The sequence below is a fragment of the Anomalospiza imberbis genome, chromosome 2, assembly GCF_031753505.1.
Source record: "Anomalospiza imberbis isolate Cuckoo-Finch-1a 21T00152 chromosome 2, ASM3175350v1, whole genome shotgun sequence".
NCBI lineage: Eukaryota > Metazoa > Chordata > Aves > Passeriformes > Viduidae > Anomalospiza > Anomalospiza imberbis.
This window is the reverse complement of record NC_089682.1, coordinates 58,752,772-58,774,607: the sequence shown is the minus strand read 5'-3', so window position 1 is coordinate 58,774,607 and position 21,836 is coordinate 58,752,772. Positions and strand designations below refer to the sequence as shown.

Below are 21,836 nucleotides of genomic sequence, written 5' to 3'. Positions count from 1 at the left end.
TAGATACTGAGTTTTGTACTGTCACCCAAAATTACACTGCTTTCAGAAGTCTCCATAAATGCAAATACTTCAAAAACTGCTTGCCAGGAAAATAATACTTTCAAAATAATAGGGATCATAATTAAAAAAAAAACAACCAAAATATTCTTTACTCTTTTTTTATTTCAGTGGCCCCCTGGATGACAAAAATACCCATTTTGTTTTAATTATTGTTTGCAAATAAACAAGAACAAAGCAACACAAAAGGAAATAAGAGCTTTATTTAAAGAAAGGGATTCCTTTGCTAATATTTCTAAGAGAAATGGGACTTAGAAAGATGTTGGCCAACAGATAGCAAGGAAGGAATGTATGCAAAGCATAGTTCTGGGAATGTACAGGATTCATAGTCATAGGTAATTCAGAAAGTTGTGGAGAGAGTTGCTTATAGGCAAGACAACAATGTGTACAGAACAGATGGTAAATATTCTCACTAGAATAGCTCCTCTCCTTAAAATCATGAATAAGATTCAGGTGTCATTGTTACACCTTGCTTATCAACTTTCAAAATTGAAATATCTAGAACTTTCTTTGGTAATCCAAGAAAGCTGCTAATTGTGATGTCCAAGATTTCTGTTCTTAACCACTTCAAAGCCTTATTCAATCCTAGAATAAAAGAGCAATGCAGCACTTGTGATTTATATCCTGAGCAATAATAAATCAACGTAGTGCAAAAAACTTGTCAAACTTTTTCAATAATGAGTGGTGATAAATACGTATAAAAGAAACATATAGACTATATAATCAATTATTAAACCATTAAGAGCAACATTGGTATCAAACAGTAAATGATGTTTTACCTAAACATAGACTTCTTTGTACAGCTTATCAGCAGATGAAAATAATACAGTTAGCTTTTGCAGTTCTGCTCCAGTCATGGATAATAAGTCAATGAAGAACAGCATGTTTCCAGCTGTCTCTGATGAAAAGTAGGACCAGATTTTTAAGATATCTGTCTTTCAAGAATTATCTAAGGAGGTTTCAACCTACATAAGACCCTAAGTTCTCCTTGTAATATATCTTTTTCAGGAGAAAATTTAAGAAAAAATTTTAAACTTAAAAAAAAAAAAGAAAAAAGAAGGTTTCCAAAGTCATGAAAGGTTTGTGGGCACAGATTCCAGTAGAATGGATTGCTGATCTTCGTCCTAGTTCAGTTTTTTACACCAGGGAATAGTAACATCAGTATCTTAGGTCAGGTGTTCACTTTAAAGTGTTTGAAGCTTGTAGGAATTTATTTAGATAGTTGGATTATGAAGCTGTTCTGCATTGTTAAGCATGAAATCAGCTTCACTCAGAAAGCATGGGAATATGGTGAAAGTCAAAATGGCTTATGCAGTGTGAAAACAGAATTCTGCTTAGAGTCTATTTTCATAGACTCTAATCTGAACAGCTGTCACAATGAGAGTATTTGTACTATCTCTTTTTTCATATTGGAACAACATTCTGAGGAAACAGATCAGTGTCAGTACATCATATATTGCTTTAGCACTGATAATTGCCATTTAGAAAACTACTGCTTTCCAAAGTCATATCATGTACAGTTTTCTTATCAGCATATTTCTTTTCAAGTGATGGTATTTTTTCATAAGAGGCATAGGATGAAGAAAACTGTCCTAAGGAAGCATGATGACTAAGAAGAGTTTGATCTTGTTTTCGCGGGGACAACCCTGAAGCCAGTTTCATAAACTTAATAACATTGTTAAATCATTTAGCTTTTCCTTCTTTATTTTTCCCAGAAGTCTTTCATTTAAAATACCATTTTTGTCCAAATAAATTCTTTCTTATCTTTAAGATAAAAGGCAGAACGTATTCCTTGAAGATCTTTGTCTGCAAGATGATTATTTGCACAACTTCAATTGCTGTCCAGCTGGGCTATAAGAAAGGAAGATACAACATAGGAGCAATTAATAGAAGGATAAATCTGAAAATTCATTGAAGTATTTTTGAGGTGATTAAGTATTTCTATGATCAAGAATTTAGAGTATTTATTTGAAAAGGATTAAAGTAGGAATGTTTATTTCCTAAAGTATAAAAATTTTAGCTATCAGTGAATCTGATCATGTAAAGATATGCATGCTAGTTTATTTAAAATTAAAATTTGGTTAGATAGATAAGATTTAGAGAATGACAGGTGGCTGCTAAAACATTCTACAGACCTTTTAACCAATTCTCCTTTTTAAGAGAATATGCATGAAATGCACATGCTTTTTAATATGCATTAAATACAAATGATTTTAGTCTTTTGGGAGACCATTGAGTATTTGAATGTATATCATGTTGAAAAGAATTAAAACAAATGGCAGAAAACAGTAAGAAATATTCAAGATATGTTTAAATGAGAGCTAGCTAAGCAAATCAAACTGTCGTTTAATATTCAGACTCAAAGGAAAAGTTTCCTTTTCTGAAAAAACCATCATTGATGGTCTAAGCACCATGTAGAGTAAGGTGCTTACCATAGCAAGATATGCACACCCTGTTCCCAAATATGATAATCTTTATGAAGAAATTTATGATGGTGTTCACAGTCAGACTGACTTAAGCCAGAATTAAAACATCCTCCAGGAGTTAATCAGATAGTGAGTATGAGGGTGGAGGGGCACTGGAACAGCATGCCCAGAGAAACTGTAGCTGCCCCATCCCTGGAAGTGTTCAAGACCAGGCTTGGATGGAGCTTTAAGAAACATGATCTAGTGGAAGGTGCTCCTTCCCATTTCAGGGGGTTGAAAATACACATTCTTTACCGTCCCTTCCATCCCAGACCATTCTGTGATTCTATGATAATGTGCATTGCCTACTTGTTAAACATGACAGCATCATATTAAGGGGAAGTTTAACCTTGTTCAGGGACTTGAATCCTATGCTGTCACTTTTTTTTCTCACTTAGTCTAAAAGAGGCCATAATTTTACAGAGTTTGGCTCTGAAAAAAGCCCACTAATATTTGGAAAACCATTTTTTATTTGGAAAATAACCATTTGGGAGATACTTGTCTCTCATCAGAGAGCAATTACTCATCTGAGTAGCTTTATTGTCTCTTTATTCCAGTAGGAGGAAATAATTCAAAATAGGTGAAAAAGGGGAATTATTAAAGGTTTTTTAACCTTCTCAATTTTAGCAGTTTTATTAAATTTCCAAATATATTTTGGTTTCAGTGGTACAGTAATCATTAACATAAGTAATTGGATGGTAATTGGAAGGTAATAGTTACTGCTAAAGGTGAGGATAGTTTCTGCACCAAAAACAATTGAATTTTTGGCAGTAGTTAATGTTAGATGAATTTGTAAAGGTTAGCTAAAGCAGCTGAAATTTACTGAGACTATAATCTAAGATAGAATTTGGATAATCAGGTACATCTAAAATCCTAGTCACTTCAGATGCAACAGCAGTTTTGAACCCTGATGGCAGCTCCTGCCCAAAGGAGAAGCCACACCCCTATCTTTGTGCAGCAGGTCTGCAGAAGACACCCCCAATCCTGAAGGACATCTTGAACATGTACCTGCAGTGCAGCCTTGTGGCAATGAGCACTAGGAGCACACTGGGCTGCACCATCCCTCACCTGGGAGGCTGCGGCTGGAATACTGTGGAGCCCTCTCCAGTGGGACGGAGCTGCGAGCCAGCAGAGGAGGTGCCCACCGGGAGCTGTTCACATGGCCAGGGAGTGGAAGCACATGAAGTGTAAGAGTCTGAAGAGGTTGTGTTTGTTTAACCTGCAAGAAGAGAAAGCTGAAGGACAGCTTCTAACTGGCACCCGATACTAGGAGGGCTAGAGACAAAATAAATCATAGAATCATTAAGGTTGAAAAAGACCTCCAAGGTCAAGTCCAGCCTTTGACCAAATACCACCTTGCCAACTAAAGCATATCACAAAGTGCCACATCTACGCATTTTTTTAACGCTTCTGAACCCACTTCCCTGGGTAGCCTGTTATCAAATCTGAGCCTCTCTTGGTTGAGGCCATTTCCTGCTGTCCAATCACTAGCATGAATCCAGACTTGAGGTGCACAGCAAGAGGGCAAAAGGTAATGGTCACGGGTTGCAGAGAGGCAAAATGCTACTGAATAGAAGGGGTGGGGGAAAATCACCACTGTTCCATGGCTAACCATGAGAAGAGATTGCTCAGGGAGGCTGATAAATCCCCTTCCTCAGAGGTATTAAAATTTCATCTGGACAAGACCCTGAGCACCTTTATCTAACTCCCAGCTGATCTGACCCTGCTGTGGTTAGGAGGTAGGGCATAGAGAGGTGACCTCTGGTTTGCATTCTTCTGTGATTCCATCTTGCCCAGTCTTCAGCTGACATGCTAGAAGGGCTCATGTTGCTTACAGACCCCACATCAGACTTCTGGTCTGATATAGAAGTCCTAGACACTCTAGGACATCTGAAATAAGCTGAAGGCCAGGCAGAGAACACAAAAGAATGTATAATGGTACTAGACAGCTATGTTGTGAAGTGAATCATGCCCTATCTGTTCAGCTGGTCCTCTCACACTGTCCTCTGCCCAGATCCAGTAGGTATGCTTAGAATACTGCTAAAACACAGTGCACGAGTTGACCTTATGAAAGTACACTCATGGCTTTCTTTTTAAAAAAAAAAAAAAAGAGGAAAGGAGGAAGAATAATATCCTTTATACAGACAATAAAGTAGTTAAAGTACTCACTTAGGAATCAGAGACTCAGATCAGCTATCCTCTCTACATACAGGGTTTCAAATTATCATGCCTCATCTCCTTTAGTATTTTCCTTTTCACCTTGTCTGTCTGAGTATTGTGTGTTTCAGCTTTTCCTGTTGAAATTCATCATGCAACAAAATTTGGATTCATTAAGCCTGTGAGAAAAGGTGACCAATTTTTAAAGATCTCTAGACTTGTGTTCAATCAGAGATCACAACAAAGTATAAACAGTGGTGACAGTAAGGCACTCTTACTTTGATCTGAGAGGACATAATTGTTTCATCCATTGCATAAAAGGAGAACTGAGAGAAAAAGGGGAAACAGGAGCAGCAAGTGTTCTATTCATGTATTAGAGTTGTTGTTCAAACCTATAAGATATGTATGTTATGGACATAAAATGTATATGTGGAAGGTACACATTCTCTGTAGTAATACCTTTGTTCTAATGAAATACCATATGTTTCATATGAAAATATAACTAATTTTATGTTTCTGAAAGTAAGGACTTTACATTTATTGGTATTGTATTCTATCATTCATGGAATGAGAACTGAATCTGTAGGAGTATTACATTTTAAATACACTTTTAATGAGATCTTATTTTAAGTAAGGTGCTTTAGTTTAATAAAAATCAACTAAAAAAGGAAATTGCATAGGAATACCAGAGAGCACTCAGGATTTTAGTTTATACCCAATACTTCAATGATTCTAGGTGGTAGGAGAAGAGCAAAGCATACAGAGTAGCTGACAGCCATAGGTTAATTGGAAATGACAGATAAGAAAAGAGAATAAGAAAATAAAATATATTAAATTACTTAATGATAGAAGTAAATCCAGTGTTGGAAAGCCTTTTCTTCTGAAAGATCTAAAGCCACACTAAAAATGCTTAGTATTTGGCTGAACTAACTATTTGAAGAGTCTGCCTGCTGGTAACATGTAGGCAGACTCTTCAAATTTCAGACTCCTCAGATTTCATTGGCATTAAGAATTTGCAGATATTTATTTTATGTCTGGCCCTGTTTTTGACAGAATATCCTTTGCTGTCTGGTACATCTATATTTGTATTGGCCTGGAATTCAAAGGTTGTGTAGCAGTAGAAGACAGTTTATTAAAATGCTTTTCAACTGAAATGGAATTACTAAACAAAAGAGCTTCCTTCCCTGGAAAATCTCTAGGGAAGTAAAGAGTGAGGACAAATGAAAATGAAGACTGTTTAGCAGTATGTCAGTTTCTTTTTGGTAAAAAAAAATACCATTTGAAGCAGCATCTTCAGTGTCAAGAGGTATGTAATTTGAAGATCACTTACAAGGTCTGCTTCAGGACTGCACATTAAAGGAGGAAACACACAGAAACAATGGGCAATGATCAGCCTGATTAGCAAGAATAACTCATTGACCTGGAAATTCATGTGACACATTTGACAGCAAGCAGAAAACAAATACTTTCTATAACCTGCATTCAGTCAGGTTGCATTTTAATTGTAGGATTTTATCAGCAAATATGTATGATTATATAGTATTAGTTGACTCATATGTAGTTAATACACTAGGGTGTTAAACAAAACACATTTAAACATTAGGAGATTACACTTTCAGATACTGAGTTTGGCTGCTTTTTGTGAGTTGAAGATTAAGCTCACTGGGATTATGATACAATTAGTGTTATTGCAATATAGCTAGTTTGTGTTTTGTGGAATATCATTGAGAGAAATTAATAGCTACTTTTCAATACATACACTTATTCCCATTTATGTAAAAGCCTATTATTTCTTTTTGAAACCCTGATATGTCTCATCTCTAGCATGAATAAAACATATGTTTGAATTTTGTTTACCCTAGCATTCCCTCTTAATATTTAAAATACATCAGTTATTATTCATACCATTCTCTGATAATGAAGATTATCTATAGGACAATCCTTGTCTAACATTAGTGGGGCACTTGTGTTAAGAAAACTGTGGACCTAAAGATTCTTGTTAAAGATTCATTCTGAATGCAAATCCAGCATGGGCAAGGCCATGAGTTGGAGTTCCAAAGAGAGACAAGTTAAAGTACCTTTGGAACATATAAAATGTTCAGTGAGTGCTCTCACAGTGCCTGCAGAGTTTTTCCTTAATTAAGCTAGCTTTAAAAATCATGGGGTTGGATGAATGGGAAGGATGAGGGACCAGCCCCTGCACTGGTAAAGTTGATAATATCCATTTTACTCAGATCTTTGATTTGTTTGAAAACACAAGGATCTAGCTACACTACATAAAAGGCCAGTTTCATTATTGTTGCTGGGCACAAACAGGAACAATCAATCACTAAACCGTAAAATGACTTGGGTTGGAAGGGACCTTAAATAAAACCTTAGCCAAGATTCTCTAGGAAACCATTGACAGGGATCCATCCCTGCCTCACTTACCCAGAACTCTTTGTTTTGTTGTAAAAAAAATTTTAAATGCTGTTTAAGGCCTTTTCACTTGACAACGATATTTTCTGATGTCACTTTTTGCAACATACTTCTCAGAAATAAAGTTGTGGGCTTCAGAACAGCTTTAGAGAAGAGCCAAATTGGGGTCCATAAGGCTGCGCTTGGGTGGTCATGTGCTGCAGAGCATAGCATAATGCAGAGCTCAGCCCTCTATCCTCACCATTTTCAGGTAGAATCAGTACTGGGTTTTATGCCTTAAAATTGTTGCCCTAGTTTAGGACATTATGGCTTCTCTAACTCTTTCTTTGTGTTTAGTGGACAGTTAAAGTCAATGTTTTGCATCTGCTGAGTGAAGCAATAAGCAATTTTTATGGAGCCTCATGGTGTGCTTCTCTCATACCAGCTACCAACCAGATTTTGTAAAATACCTGAATGTATTTAATGCCCCTTTAACATAAGATCTAAAAAAAAATCCTATTTCATTTGAGAAATTCTGCCTGGAATATATTGAACATTTATGGGAGCAGACATGGGAAAACAGGTTCTTAATGGGAAGGAAGCAGTTCAATGCCTCTCGGTCCTGTGGATAGTCTGTGAAATACATTTATTAAAAATTGCTGAAAAGATGTCTTAACTGCTTTGACCATTCTCTGTAATTTTAATTCTGAATATAGATTTATCATGACAACTCTATGTAATAGATATTCAGGCTCGATGCGGTGTGAATTTTAATTGATAAGGTTGTTAGAAGAGGGAATATTAAGGGTTTGATTTTTATCTGCTTACCAAACCAATACTGTAGAACAGGGTGTTTTAGTGAATTTAGGATCTGGAACTATGCACAGTCTCTCTTGCTCATATTATTTTCATTTTTGGAGTATCAGAATCAATTGCAAATATTCTTGTAGCTTTTTGAAACCCTTAAGAACATGATCAGTAGCATTTATTAGATATGTGGAGCTGAACTGGCATCTGTTATGAAGAGCTGAGGTCCTGCTCTTACATGGAATGTTTGTAATTTTAAAGCATTTGAGCCTCCCTAATGAAAAGGGATGATGCTGCAAAGACTTTGATAATTAGTTTCTGTTTAAAAAAAAAAAAAAAAAAAGAAAAAAGTAAAAGATAGATTCATTTGATCAAAAGCAATTTCAACACCAAGAACATGAATGTTAGTCTGGATCAATTTGTGTGGGAATTTCTAGATTCCCTGGAAACACAACTATAAAGGAAGACTCCAGGTATGGTTTTAAGCAACAGATTAGATTATGTAAATAGACTTAACAAATTTCAGAACTTACAAGGGCTCTGTCCTTAGAATATCTGAGTGTTTCATGACCTTCGGTGTACTTAAGTGAGTTACTACATTATTAACACACCAATTAAAATTATTAATTTATACAGAAAATTAAAGAAAGATGTCAGAATTATTGCATTATTCTACTGTGTTTTGCAGGTCCTAAAATGGTAGAATTCCACAGTCAGCAATTTCAGATCAACTCAAAGGATGGAAAACCACTTTTTACGGTGGATGAAAATGAAGTTGTAATTGGCACAGATAAGCTTCGAGTCACAGGTTTGTAATGGTTTAAGAAATGCTCAGATAATACCCATATGAAAGGCACAGTAAAAAGGACATTTTTAATTATGTTATTATGTGTTAATTTCTTGTTTTACCTCATTAGGAACCAGAAATATGAAGATAATATGACCTTTTTCAATAAATTATCAGTAAAAATTTAAAACACAAATTTATTATTTATATATATATATATATATATGTTTATATAAAATGTGTAAATATTTCTCTCTGTATGTGTTTTATTTTAAAGCCATTAGTTACTGGAACTGTAGTGGTGTAACTTTTTATGAATTATTTAATGTTTCCAGCGCACGCTGTCCGAAGCTGAAAAAATTCTAGATATTCCACTCTGAGTAGTAACTACTCTGATCTGTGAAAGCTTTAGGGAGAGAAATATCTCTCTGATATTTTTATATGGTTTTGTCTTTCAAAGCTACTCTATTTCTGTTCTGTGAGTAGCACATATGTCACAGGAAGATATTTGTAGTATATCTTAAATGTCACCTGTCAAGAGAAAAGTTTGTCTTAGGCTTTTTCTTCAAATCACTGAAGTACTCATTTACAAAGTAATATGTCAAAGTTATCACATGAAAAGCTACTTCCTTTCATACAACCTGATCAAGTCAACCTTCATTTTTTAGGTGTAAGGTTGCATTAAAATAGATACATCAAGGTGTGATTTTTTCTTTGAGCAGAAGAATCAATCAAAGGAAATATTGAAATTATTCTGTCATTTCTTTTAAATTAATTTTTTTTTTACCTGATTGCAACTGTCATGTTTGGCCTTCACTAATTACTGGTCCTCTGAAATCTTGAGGTCTTAATTTTAATGAATAGATTCATATTATTTCACTGTCAAAACTATAAATATAGTAGTAACTATACAATTAGTGTTTCAAAGCCAAAGTTAAGTTATAATAATTGTGTTAATAAATTTTGTTTACGCCTGAGGGTCTTGTCTTAAGGTTTTTTACTTTTTAACCTAATTGAAATTACAACTTTGTTTAACCAGGAAACCATATCAAATAATTATTGTTTGCCCAAGGGATGCTAAACTTAAATAGAAAAGTGTGTTTAACAAAGATATGAAAAACTGCATAATTGTTAACTGATTTGGAAAAGGTCTGTCTCTGCTCAAAGTAAGTAAAAATCATTCATACACAAGTTGAAATTGTTATGCTAATATTAATGACTCACTCATCCAATATTAATCTTTACAGTGCACTGATAATTATTTACTTCAGATATTGTACTAAGAAACATTGCCTGTTTCTTTTTTTACACTGTAGTAGAATTCAAAATAAAATACATTAAAGCCAGTGGGGTTATTTCAGTGTAAAATTAATGTAAGTGAGAGGGGATTCATGCCTACTTTGCTTCAAATTAATTTATTAAAATTGTGATTTAAATGATACTATTAGCATGAAGGATAAATTATTGTGATTTAAATGATACTATTAGCATGAAGGATAAATTAGTAACACTAATGTATACTGAGACTATTTTTACACATTTTAGATAGAGAAGAAGATCAATGGGAAATAAATTTTAAAAAGTTCATGCCATAAAAAACAGATAATCCTTGGATTAAAATACACAAAGAACATTTCACAGTTTTTTATGTACAGTGTAGTGAACTATTTGATTTTACTTCTCCTTATTTATGTGAATAATGAAAAGCTCAGTAATGATTTTTAGAAAACCTGACAGTTTTCAACTAAAATATAATATAGCAGAGAGCAAATGTGTATGATTTATGATATTTCAAGACAAAGGAAAATGTCTAAGAGCAATATAATCCAATCCAACACCTCAAGAATTGTCATTTTCCTATAGTTAGTATGTTTCAACTCATACTATTTCAGTCAGACATTCTCTGGCCCCTGTGTAGAATAGAACAGTGCAAATCAAAGAAAAGCAAATGCCTGGGGAAAGCCTCAACCAGGAATGTGCATCTGATACCCCGCAGGGTCACTGGCAGATCTGGGTGGTCACATTTCCCTGGAGCGCGGAGAGATGCCGTCGCCTGCCCCGGGCAGAACTCTTGTGCCCACCAAATGCTCTTCTCTGCTTTGGGGAGGGCTCCAGGGCTTGTCATCTGCCTTGGATATAGTGGATAGAGGCTGAGCTCATGTGCTCACACATTAACATCCAGCTGCATGTGAAACACCCTGGGCTGTGTGAAACACCACATGGTATCGCTTTATCTCCAGTAGATGCTTCCTGTGATCGTGGCAGCTGGAGGCCAGGCAGGATGCACGAGGGTGTCCCAGATGACAGTAAGGACATAGGAGGAGGCAAAGAAACACTGCCTCTGGCTCATCTGTGACATCTACATCACAGACGCATCTCAGTGCATATGAAACTGAAGCTGGGCTTAAACCTTTGTGAAAATTACTGCTTCTGAGGGAGCATGGACAAAAACTGCATCCTCTTCAATATTATTTCAGTAAGGACCTGTGTTTTGCAGGCATTTATTATGTTGCTGTGGCAGTGCTGAGCATCCATGTTTTGTTCTGGGAAGGTTTTGTACATTCAGTTGGCACTGGTGACAGTGAAACCACCTTGTAACTGTATTGCCTGGCTTTATAATGCCATCATGGCAGGCTCATAGAAACATAGAATTGTAAAGGTTAGAAATCTCTAAGATAACATCCAACCATAAACCTAGCACTGCTATGTTCACCTCTAAATCACATCACCAAGTGACATACCTACACTTTTTTTTTTCCTTAAAGGAAAGCTGGTATGGCAGAGAGGATCAGGTTTTTTTAATGGAGAAGCATATTTATATCACCCTTTCTCCAGTTCACTACTTGCCCTTCTGCTTGTTTGTCTTTTATAAAAATCCCCTAGAGTATTTACTCTGTTCTGTGCAAAGGTTTTCAGTTTGCGTAGCTAATGCTGAAGTGCAATGTGACAGTGTGTGTTTAACTTAAACAGTTCTGCTCAGAAGGTAAGTTAAGTAGGAGGCAATTTGAGGGTATGAGTAAACATTCTGTTAGGCTGTGAGGAGGCAAATGGTCCTTGCCTGATAGGGTGCGTGGGGTGTTAATGAATCTTGCTGAATTCAGTCCTGTCATTGAGAAAATTAATACCTTGTTCTTGTGTATTTTAGGAATAAATTACAATGTCTTAATAAACAGTAGCCTATAAAATAGTAAATACAGTAATAGTCATACTCCAGTTAAACTAGGAAATGAAGACAGGAAATCAATTTAAGGCCATTTTCCAAAAAAGGCTGCCCTGAGATTTTTTTTCTTTTAGTGGCATACTGTTAAAACTTAATGCTGTTTGATGAAGAAGTTTTACGCACATTAAAGGCAAGGTTTTATTCTTGCTTAGAGGTGACAGCTCTAGAATATGGAAATAAGCCTTTTCATTCCATTTTACACCATCTGCCCACCGCCCAGAGCATTAACACTGATGTTTCCTGTTTTCTTTCTTCCATTAGCCGCTATTTCCATGAAACTGATACTATCTATGTAACCACTTCCTTGTCTTTATAGCATCATGGGATCATGGAATCACTTAGGTTGGAAAAGAACTCTTAAGATCACCAAGCTGAACCATTAACCCAGCACTGCTAAGTGTACCACTAAATCGTGTCCCCAGGTGCCATATCTGCACTTTTAACATATCAGGATATCCCTGCAAAGTATCTAGTTGTATCAAATCAGCATTTTCTGATAAACATTTTAATTCCTTAAGCTGGAGAATAATCTTAATGTTAATGAAAATGAAATTAAATGTTAATAAAGCAGGGTTAAATCTCTGTCTGAATTAATAAATTTTCTATTTTCCAGTATTACTTTCATGCCAGTTTGTAATTTACAGAAAGATTAATCTATTTAAATTCATGAGAAGAGTATCAACAGCTAAATAAAATTTAAATTCAAGCTTAGTATATCAATGATTGCTCAAAGTGCTGAAGTGATTTAATATGGTAATTCTTGTATCTTGTTTTGTTCTCTTCCATCCAAGGAGATTTCATTCTAAGAAATCAGGATTTCAGCTAAAACTCTTCTGAAAAAGCAGCACATTTCATGCCTTCTCAGGATGTCCTGAGAATTTTCCTGCAGTCCTCATAAAGTGACAGTCTTCCTACCAGTTGTTTCAGCAATGTTTTCATTTTTAATGTTTTTTCTTGGTTTCACTTCTTTTCCTTTCACTATGCTCTCTGAGGTTGCCCCAACCAATTTTTAATTCTCTTTTTCCCTTTATACCACATTTAATACAATCTAATACTACATTTATACAATCTACACTGCACTTATTAATCATCCATTGCCATTCTCTGTCTAGACAGAGCCCAAATGCCTAACGTAGGCATTTTTACAGTCCAGAATTCTTTCCAGAGGGTAATGGCATAAAGAGCAGCCAGACAAGCCACCTTGACTAATATCCTAACAATTAAAATATATTGCTTTGCTACATATTCAATTGAATATGTAAATATTCAAAGTATATTTGGAAAGTGCTGGAAAGTGCTCAGGTATGTGAATTCTCAAAGCTGGAGAAGGTCTCTCAACCTGAGACCTCTCCAATTTTTATTCACAAAAGTTAAGAAAAGTGAGTGTGTTCACAAAGCCAAGGAACAGAAGTTGAGAGGCTCCACTCTTGCTGTAGGTGGTGGTGTTCAGCTGCATTTTTGAGCTGTCTCTGTTGCTGTGGGTCTTTTATCCTACATCAGCCATTTTCCTTATCGTAGTGGAGCTTAGGTGGAAGGTGGTCACCGGGCTGGTGATACTGAAATAATGCTAATACTCCAGAGAGCAGAAATGGAGGTCCATGGAAGATTTTCAGGTCCAACAGGGAGGCTCGTGGTGAGGCTGGGTGCCCACTGTTTCTTCCTCTATAGAATGAAACTACTCATATATCAAGATGTAAACTATCTGATCTCATAGTCATTAACATTTTGCATGCAGAAACACCATTTCATATTCAGCAAGTCTGCCTATAAATAGGGGAAAATATTTGATAAAGCTATATGACAGAAGCTGTGATATGCATGGAGCAGTCTAAAATAAATATGATTATTTAGGACTGTAAAGATTTTATATGGTTTTAATTATCTCTATTAACTGTATTGAAAGTTACATCGTATAAATCTTATTTACTTATTTTATTGTCCCTAGTAGTTTAAAATTTATCTGTCTTCAGACTATTTTAAGAATTTACAGCTATACATTTACATTACTTCTATATTGTATTTGTCCAACCTATGCTGCAATGGTAATAACATAGCTATATTTCAATTGTCTTATAATTCTTCACGTTCTCTTATCTTGATGTCCAACATTGAAGTGGCCATATTAAAAAAAACACTCTTGCTATTTTTGTGTTATATTTGAACTGTTACATTACAGTGTTTTTCTTCTTTTGTTTTTGTTTTTGTTTTTTTTTTTTTTTTTTTTTGCAGGGCCTGAAGGAGCACTTTTTGAACATTCTGTAGAAACACCACTTGTGAAAGCAGAAGCTTTTAAACAGCTTAGGTAAGAATTTATACATAAATCTAATAAGTAAACTTTATTTTCTATAAATATTCACATTTTTTAAGACATGATTTTCAACACAGAATTGCCAATAACTTTTTTCTGGTTTATGTGACAAGTTATTATTTTGAAGGAAAATCATATATATTGTTCTGCAATTTTGAAATATACTATGAATTGTTTTTTGCTGATGGTGAATATATTTAAAACCCCTGTGGAAAGATTTTCTGTAAACTTCTATTTTGCAGTTTTGAAAGACTTTGAAATATGACTTTTTCTACTTAGTTACAATATAAGTTGCTTGTCTGCAGTATGTCATTCACCTGTAATTAGTCAAGGTTCTTTGAAAACTAGTATCTGAGGAAGCAGACTAAGAAAAAAAGTTTGGAAATGTATGAAGCTCTAATGTATGAAGAGAATTAAAAATTGGTTGGGGCAGCCTCAGAGAAGATGGTAAAAAGAAAAGAAGTGAAATCAAGAAAAATCATTAAAAATTACTAAAAAGCAATTTGGGCTGAGAAAATCACTATTAAGTACTTCATATGTTTCAGAGCTTCTCAATTCAGCATTTCTTTGTGCATTATTCTATTTAATTTTGAGTATCCCAAATTAGTTTATAATATGCTGGTTATGATGAGGTAATAAACTCAAATTATATTCTCTTCATGAACATGTTATCTTCCATTTTATATGCCAGTTCAAAGAAAGATTTTAAATGAAAGAGGATCTCTTTAATGATTGTATTTTCTGTCCTTTCATACCTTGGCAGTTTGCTACTTTTTTGTCATAATTTCTCTTTTTAGTTTTCCTCTCCAATAGGGATAACTACTAAAGAGTAGTGGAGGCTGATGAAAGCTTTCAAAAACACAGCCTGTATCTTGCTCATTGAATTTTCAAATTGAGGATGACAAATGAGAAAGAGATTGTTAAGATAATTATTTTGATTTTCTCATTTATATTTAAGATTTACTTTACATTGTGCTTGCATGTGAAGACAGTATGAGCTCAAGGCATTATTTTTAACATACTGATGTTCACTTTCAAAAATGTGTTTCTTCTGTTATGGTAGAATTTGGATGTGAGAGACTTTGACCAATATTCTGCATTAAAAGTGTACATTGGTTTTTAGGGAGCAGGTTCATTATGTTGTAAATTTGACATTTTCTGTGATTATCTCGACTTCAGTGAAGTAGGAAAACAAATTTCTTAATTGCAAAATCAAGAAGCTCTCTGCAAATTTTGATTGGATATGTATCCGTTATTTTCTGTGGTTGTTACATTGCTTTAAATGCATAATCAATTAATACTTTAACGGGGTTAATATAGTTTTATTCTACATTGTATGCACTGTTACATTTCAAGTTCTTATGTGCACTTTTGTTTAACAACAATTCAAAGTGTTCCTAAAGTTCTCCTCTATGAATGAGTTTACGTCACAGTTTATCTCCTTAGTGACTTTTACCATGTCAACTATAAACACGCATTTTGATCTAGAATGTTGCTATTTGTTAGCAGAGCTCAAATGTAATACATAAAAACCCACTCAGTTTTGTCTTCAATTAACCTAAAATAGTGGGAAGTACAGACTTCTCTACAATTAACAGAAATTTGGTGGTAATTACTGTGTTGTCAGGGTACTAGCAACATGGCCACTGACACACTTGGGACTGCTTTTGACATGAATCCAGAGCTGCTAAACACCTGTGCTAGAAACTGAGTTAGCTTAACCCTAAGAAAACTGGTTCTCTGGGCATGAGGCTGTGCAATGGATACACCACTCACTTGTGCCAGCATAGAAGAGCTTGGGCTGGAAGGGACCATAAAGGTCATGAAGGTCCAACCCTTCCTGCCATGGGCACCTCCCACCAGACCAGGCTGCTCAGAATCCCACCCAGCCTGGCCTTGGCCAGCTCCACCATCCACAGCTTCTCTGGGCATCCTGTTCCAGTGCCCTACTATCCTCACAGCAAAGAATTTTTTCTCAATATCTAATCTGAATCTTTCCTCCTTGTTCTATCACTACATGCCCTCGTAAAACATCCCTCTTTTCTCTCCTGTAGGCCTCTACCCAGAGCAGATCATGATGCCTCAGTCCATTAATTTATTTTCTTTTTCTGTCATAATCAGTGTCAAGTTTGAAAGCAGAGATGGCAGTGATTTCATTTGTTCATGAAGGGATTCTGGGAAGGTTTAAGAAGGAAATGCACTGGTTTACAGTGCAGATGGTAAGTGAAGATGTAGGCAGAGCCTTTTGTCAAGCTGGAAAAAGGTTACTTTCAAGGGTAATCTTAAATGTCAGCATAAGCAAAATTCATGCATTCTGTTGTGAAGGAGTTCAGACAAATTTACCAAAAAATTTATATTTTGTAATGCTTCATAAATATTCTGTTTCGTTCCACACAGTTAAATACAGGTACCTACCCACTGAAAAGCACTTCAGTATGAAAATGTAAAATGCAATTTTAAGTATGACTTTCTTATTTTAGATTTGAAAATGCTTCCTTTCCATATTAGGTTAGTGAGCACAGAGTTATAGCTAATATAACATATTTGGTTGCCTTCAGCCTTATCTCCACACTTTCACCATCTATTAATCTTCTGCTATTTTTCCTTTATTTTTCCTTCAGTGGTTGTGCTGTACCATGTGGATATGATATGCTGGGTGAATGTGTTATAAAATGCCATGGTCCGCAGCATTAAATGTGGGGAATAGTGTTTTGAGAAATTCCATCCACTACAAATGGAGTTGCAGGTTTCAAGGAGCTGATTGGAAAGCTGTTAATGCTCATAATTTTTCAGCTCGTGTCATATGAACGAGGGCCACATTCTTTCTCTGTCATTCAGATTTAGAGCAGGATTCAAATAAAGCTGACACAAATGGCCTCTGAATTACACATTCTGCTGGCTTTCTTGTCCAAATGCCGAATTTCAAGATAGACTGCTTTCTTGGAAACAAAGAGATATGTGTGTTAGAATGTGTCTTTTTATAGCTAACTTATTGTGACAGAGCAATGCAATTATACTGCGGTCGGTAACTGTCTTTTCATTTGTAATTTGAAGGAAAATTACAGAGTCCTTTTCAGTCTAAAAGATCAAATTTTTGACTCACTCATCAAAAAAGGAAACGTGCTTGAACTTGCTTCCAACTGGTAGGAAGAATTAAAACAACAACATCTACATTTCAAGATTGTAGCTTTCCTAAGTTTAAAATAACATTGTCTAATTTTGAATTCTTTTAATGGACTTCTTATGTCTAAATAAGATACATCATTTTCATTTACAAAATTTGTTAAAACTTTAGGACCAGTTGGACACCTAAAAATGGGCCATACATCTAAGAAGTGTCCAACAGACATCTCAAAGACATGTTGAGAGTCCCCAGGGTTGGATATATACAGGAAATATCCTTCCCAGACAAATACCATTGAGGAGGCACCTGGCTGAAAACGGCTAATTGTCATAAGTGAGAACAGAAGTATGTCAGTGATTGCCAAGATCCAGCTCTTTATTCCTGCCAAGCTATTTTGTAGCCTTTTCTGTCTTGGGCTTTATGTGTTTGGCACCTTGAGAACATGCCTCAGTCAGGTCTCCTGGGGCTTCCCAAGAATTTATTTAGCTGATACCTATAACTGGATCACAGCAAAGATTTAATGGAAAACAGGTGTCTTGCTTCCCAGAAAAACCTGAATTTAAACAGAATTGGGAAAGATCATGTTCAGACACATACTTTGTGACCCAAAATGTAGGTCAAAAATCTGTAACAGCAACTACTGGAACTAGATGATGTAGACAGAGACATTTATAACAGTTCCCTAAAAGCCATCTTTTCCCCAGGTTCTGTGTTAAGCACTGGAAGAAGCCTCTTCTGATGTTATCCAGAGTTTCATGACAGCACACATACCTTTTTATATCCCCTGTTATCAAATAACGTCCTCTGTGAAAACTGGGGTCTAAGTTTAGACATTTTTCCAGTCTGATGCTAATATATTTTTCTGATAACTTACGAGAGCTTAGAATATTATTTAGCCTATTCCTGTATCCCTCCTAAATTTTGTATCCTTGAATAACATGGAGTTCATACATTGTTTTGTCATTTTGATACCGTTCGCTTCTTGTGGTCTACATGGCTTGTGGTTTTCTAAGGGAAAACAGTGGATCAGCAAAACTCTTTAAATCTCAAAACAATGTTTCTGAGCTGAGCATTTGCATTTCCCAAACTTACAAAAATGTGCTTACAAATGTGGCACTTTTCCATTTATCAACTAACTGTATACTATGAATAATGAATATAACGCTTACGAATTAGTACTCTCTTTGTTCTCATATTTGCCATGTATGGCTGTCTGAGTGCCAACAACTGTGTCTTCTGAGCAAAAATCCTGTGGGAAATCACTTTTAGTACACTCAGCTTGTGGTATTCAGACTATCTTTTAACTGAGGGTTTACATCCAAGTTCAGAATGATTCACATAATTTCACTATTCTTGATTTTGGAAAGCTCTATAGCAGGAATGATATCACTGTTCCAGAGAGTCAACTTTTGTCTGAGTATGATTATAAATTTATAGAGATATATATGTTACCAGAATATGGGTATATTTAATGATTTATGGGTATATACTGGAAAGATTTCAGTATTCCCCAGGGAAATGGATGTATTCTAAACAAATGTTTAATATTTGTATTAAATAAAACTTCAAATGTGTAATTTAAGAAGCATTGTTTTTATATTTAAGTGAAATATCTGTCCAACACTTAAAAGGATAAAAATATATATTTACTGATATGTGACTGACATGTTACAGAATATTGATAATTTGAAGGCCAATTGTATGATTTCTAGGTATCTGGTTGGTGTAGATTACTGTATTAATGGTAGACTTTTTCCTGTCTATATATTCATAATTGACATATATCCTTTAATTTTCCATCTGTTCTGTGGCATCCAGTTACTCTACTGATGGAGTTGCAGTTTCTACTTCTCTCAGATTCTTTCTGAAGTCTTATTTTTATCCTTTCCACTCCCCATTGATATTATTTTTTCCTTTTGCACTTGAAGTATTTGCTATGGTTAAACTGTGTAATAAGATAGAGAGAAAGCTGGAAACTGCATTTGTGGGGTTTTATGGCTGTATGAGAAAGAATTATGAAGGAAATCTAGAGAAATTAATAGAAGCCAACCAGGGGAAAAACGTTTGCCAAATAATTGTTTAATCATATTTGTAATACTAATGCTTACATGCTAATTGCCTAAAAATGCCATCTAACCAATTGAAGTACAGTCATTTTGATTTGCATTCATTATGTAAATCAAAAGCCCAGTCAGTCAGAAGAGAATGAATAATATAAAGGAAAGCAAGACTAAGGTTATGATTCAGTGTTTGCAAGGCACCTCTGCTCCCTGACTAGTGAGATATTTCTACTGCAGTGTAATTTTATGAGCCCTGGCCTTAATTTGCTAGATATAAATTTACATTCATATACTTTTCATAATCAGGTTAACACCATAAAAGATGTCATTTGGAAGCTTTAAAGAATTTATTTTCATTCATCTGATGGACTCAAATGTGTAAAAAGGCATAGTTTAGAAGGATTGGACAGTACAGGGCATCATGTTGATCATCTCTTCAGAAGCATGACTTGGATATTTTAAAGAAACTCTTTCAGCAAAGTCTTGTGTATTACATCACATCTGACTGTCTTGTAAGCAGTGATTTTACCTGTAAATGTTGAACCTAAAGTGAAAAGAACTTTTCAAGCACTGTCATAATTGACTTTCACTTGCTCCAGTCATGTGGCTGATGTTTTTCCTAAAGCCTCAATTTTTCAGGGTTGTCACTTAACACATTAAAACCAATACAGGTTGTTTCTGCTGCTTAATGGGGCAGTCATTTAAGTATTTTCCATGGCTGCTTGTGTCAGTAACACAAAGAGCATAGCTGTAATGATGAATGCACCTGTTGAGCTGGGTCCCTGACAATGTCAGACTGCTCAGCGAGTTTGCTAAAGTGAACTTGTCATCAGTGGTAACAGCATATTCCACCAGAGCACAAGCCACTATGAAAACTTTGTTAGAGATTGTCAGTTTTAGACACCACCTTGCAGGTAACCACCTGGAGCCCTGTTTGTAAGCCTGATTGTGCTGTCACTGATCCAAGCTGTAATACTTAGTTGAGCAGATCATGCCTTACATTATCTTTCACCTATATACATATCTGCACATATATCAAGAGAACTGAGGAGGAGGCAGGAAACAGGAGATACCCACTATAAGGATGCGGGTGTGGCAAATACTGGAAAAAGAAAAAGGAGCGTTTCCTGCCAAGAGTAGCTTTTCCAAGATGTGTTGCACATGTACACCATCACTACTCACTCTTTCCCCTCTCTCTCAGACTCTGCACACTTGTGATACTTCACTTGTGAGGAATCTGATGACAGTGTGGCACATTCAGCCACTGTACTAACAATCACAAGAAGGAAGGGGTATGACCTGCTTTTCAGCAAAGCCTCTTCACTTGAGTGTTTGTTTTCATGGAGAACATGGACACTGAACAGCATGTGCTGAAGAACTCCAGTTACTTGAAATCTTGCTACGTTTCAGCATATTAAATAAAAAATTGCTTGAGATACATATAAAAGAAAGGCATGGCAAATTTCAACCTGGAAGGTAATTTTATGAAACTACTCATAAGGAAAATGCTAACCCAATATTTTACAACAATGATGCAAGTGCTGTTATTATATGAGATTAAAATTTTATAACACAAGACGTTATTTTATAATATTATTAAAGTAATTTGAAAAACATAGCTATGCTGGAAACATCTGTGATGTGCCGGATTTAATCACATTCACTGGGGCCTTGGTCATTCTTAATTACCTGGAGAGTCAGTACATCATAAAATTGAGGTCATCACAGAGACCTTTTTTGAATTAGCTCTTAGCACTCTTCATCACAACTGTCAGTCTTGAGAGAGGCTTCTATTTTAGTCATATCTTAGTCTTATCTTTAGTCTTCATTCCTTCAGCAACTCTGTATTGAGTGACAGTGGGCAAACAGGAAAAAACACCTCAATATTTAAAAATGAGGGAGAACTAGTAAACAAATAAGTACACTGCAATAATCATATCTCTATGTTTTGGAATACGTTATAAATGTTGTATTAAATTGCTTTTAGAGTCTTTTCAAAGTGCCATTTAAACTGGGATCTGTTGTATTCTTTTTTTAAGAGAACACATAAATTCATTTGTCCTAGAACTTTAAACACTTCTTTTCTGTGGCTTACATAAAAAAAAAATTCTGTTAACCAAAACCATGGGAGCTGGAAACATCTGTTATTCAAATCTGGCTTTGTAATTGTGCTTGTGCATAGAGATCCCCCCTAAGCCATAAGCAGTGTTAGTGCCTGCTGTGCTTATGCTGAACAATTCCCTTGAATCCAGAATCTCATAACTGAGCTTTACTGGAATCATCTGCTGCCACGCATTTCAGATTTACAACATAAATACAGAACTAACTTGGAACACAGGCTATTTCAAGAAATAAAACTATAAATTTTAGTTATTTCAAGAATAGTTATTTCAATATTTAGTTATTTCAAGAAATAAAACTAGGAATTTTTTATTTAAATTAAAGTATGCTGAA

General features: G+C 35.3%; 1 protein-coding gene and 1 long non-coding RNA gene across 9 annotated transcripts in view; one reads left to right on the top strand and one right to left on the bottom strand.

The window, feature by feature from the left end:
• Positions 1 to 21,836, top strand: part of SGCG (sarcoglycan gamma) — a 104,572-nt gene that overhangs the window by 70,368 nt on the left and 12,368 nt on the right. For all 8 annotated transcript variants that reach the window (XM_068181290.1, XM_068181288.1, XM_068181287.1 and 5 more), the window contains 2 exons: positions 8,572 to 8,691; positions 14,120 to 14,192. In XM_068181290.1, the coding sequence (XP_068037391.1) occupies positions 8,572 to 8,691; positions 14,120 to 14,192 (193 nt within the window). The remainder of the gene's footprint in view (positions 1 to 8,571; positions 8,692 to 14,119; positions 14,193 to 21,836) is intronic.
• Positions 1,629 to 11,067, bottom strand: LOC137468995 (uncharacterized). The gene is made up of 2 exons (XR_010996298.1): positions 10,847 to 11,067; positions 1,629 to 3,757 (listed from the first exon to the last, which is right to left on the bottom strand). It is a non-coding gene; the product is annotated as an uncharacterized lncRNA (long non-coding RNA).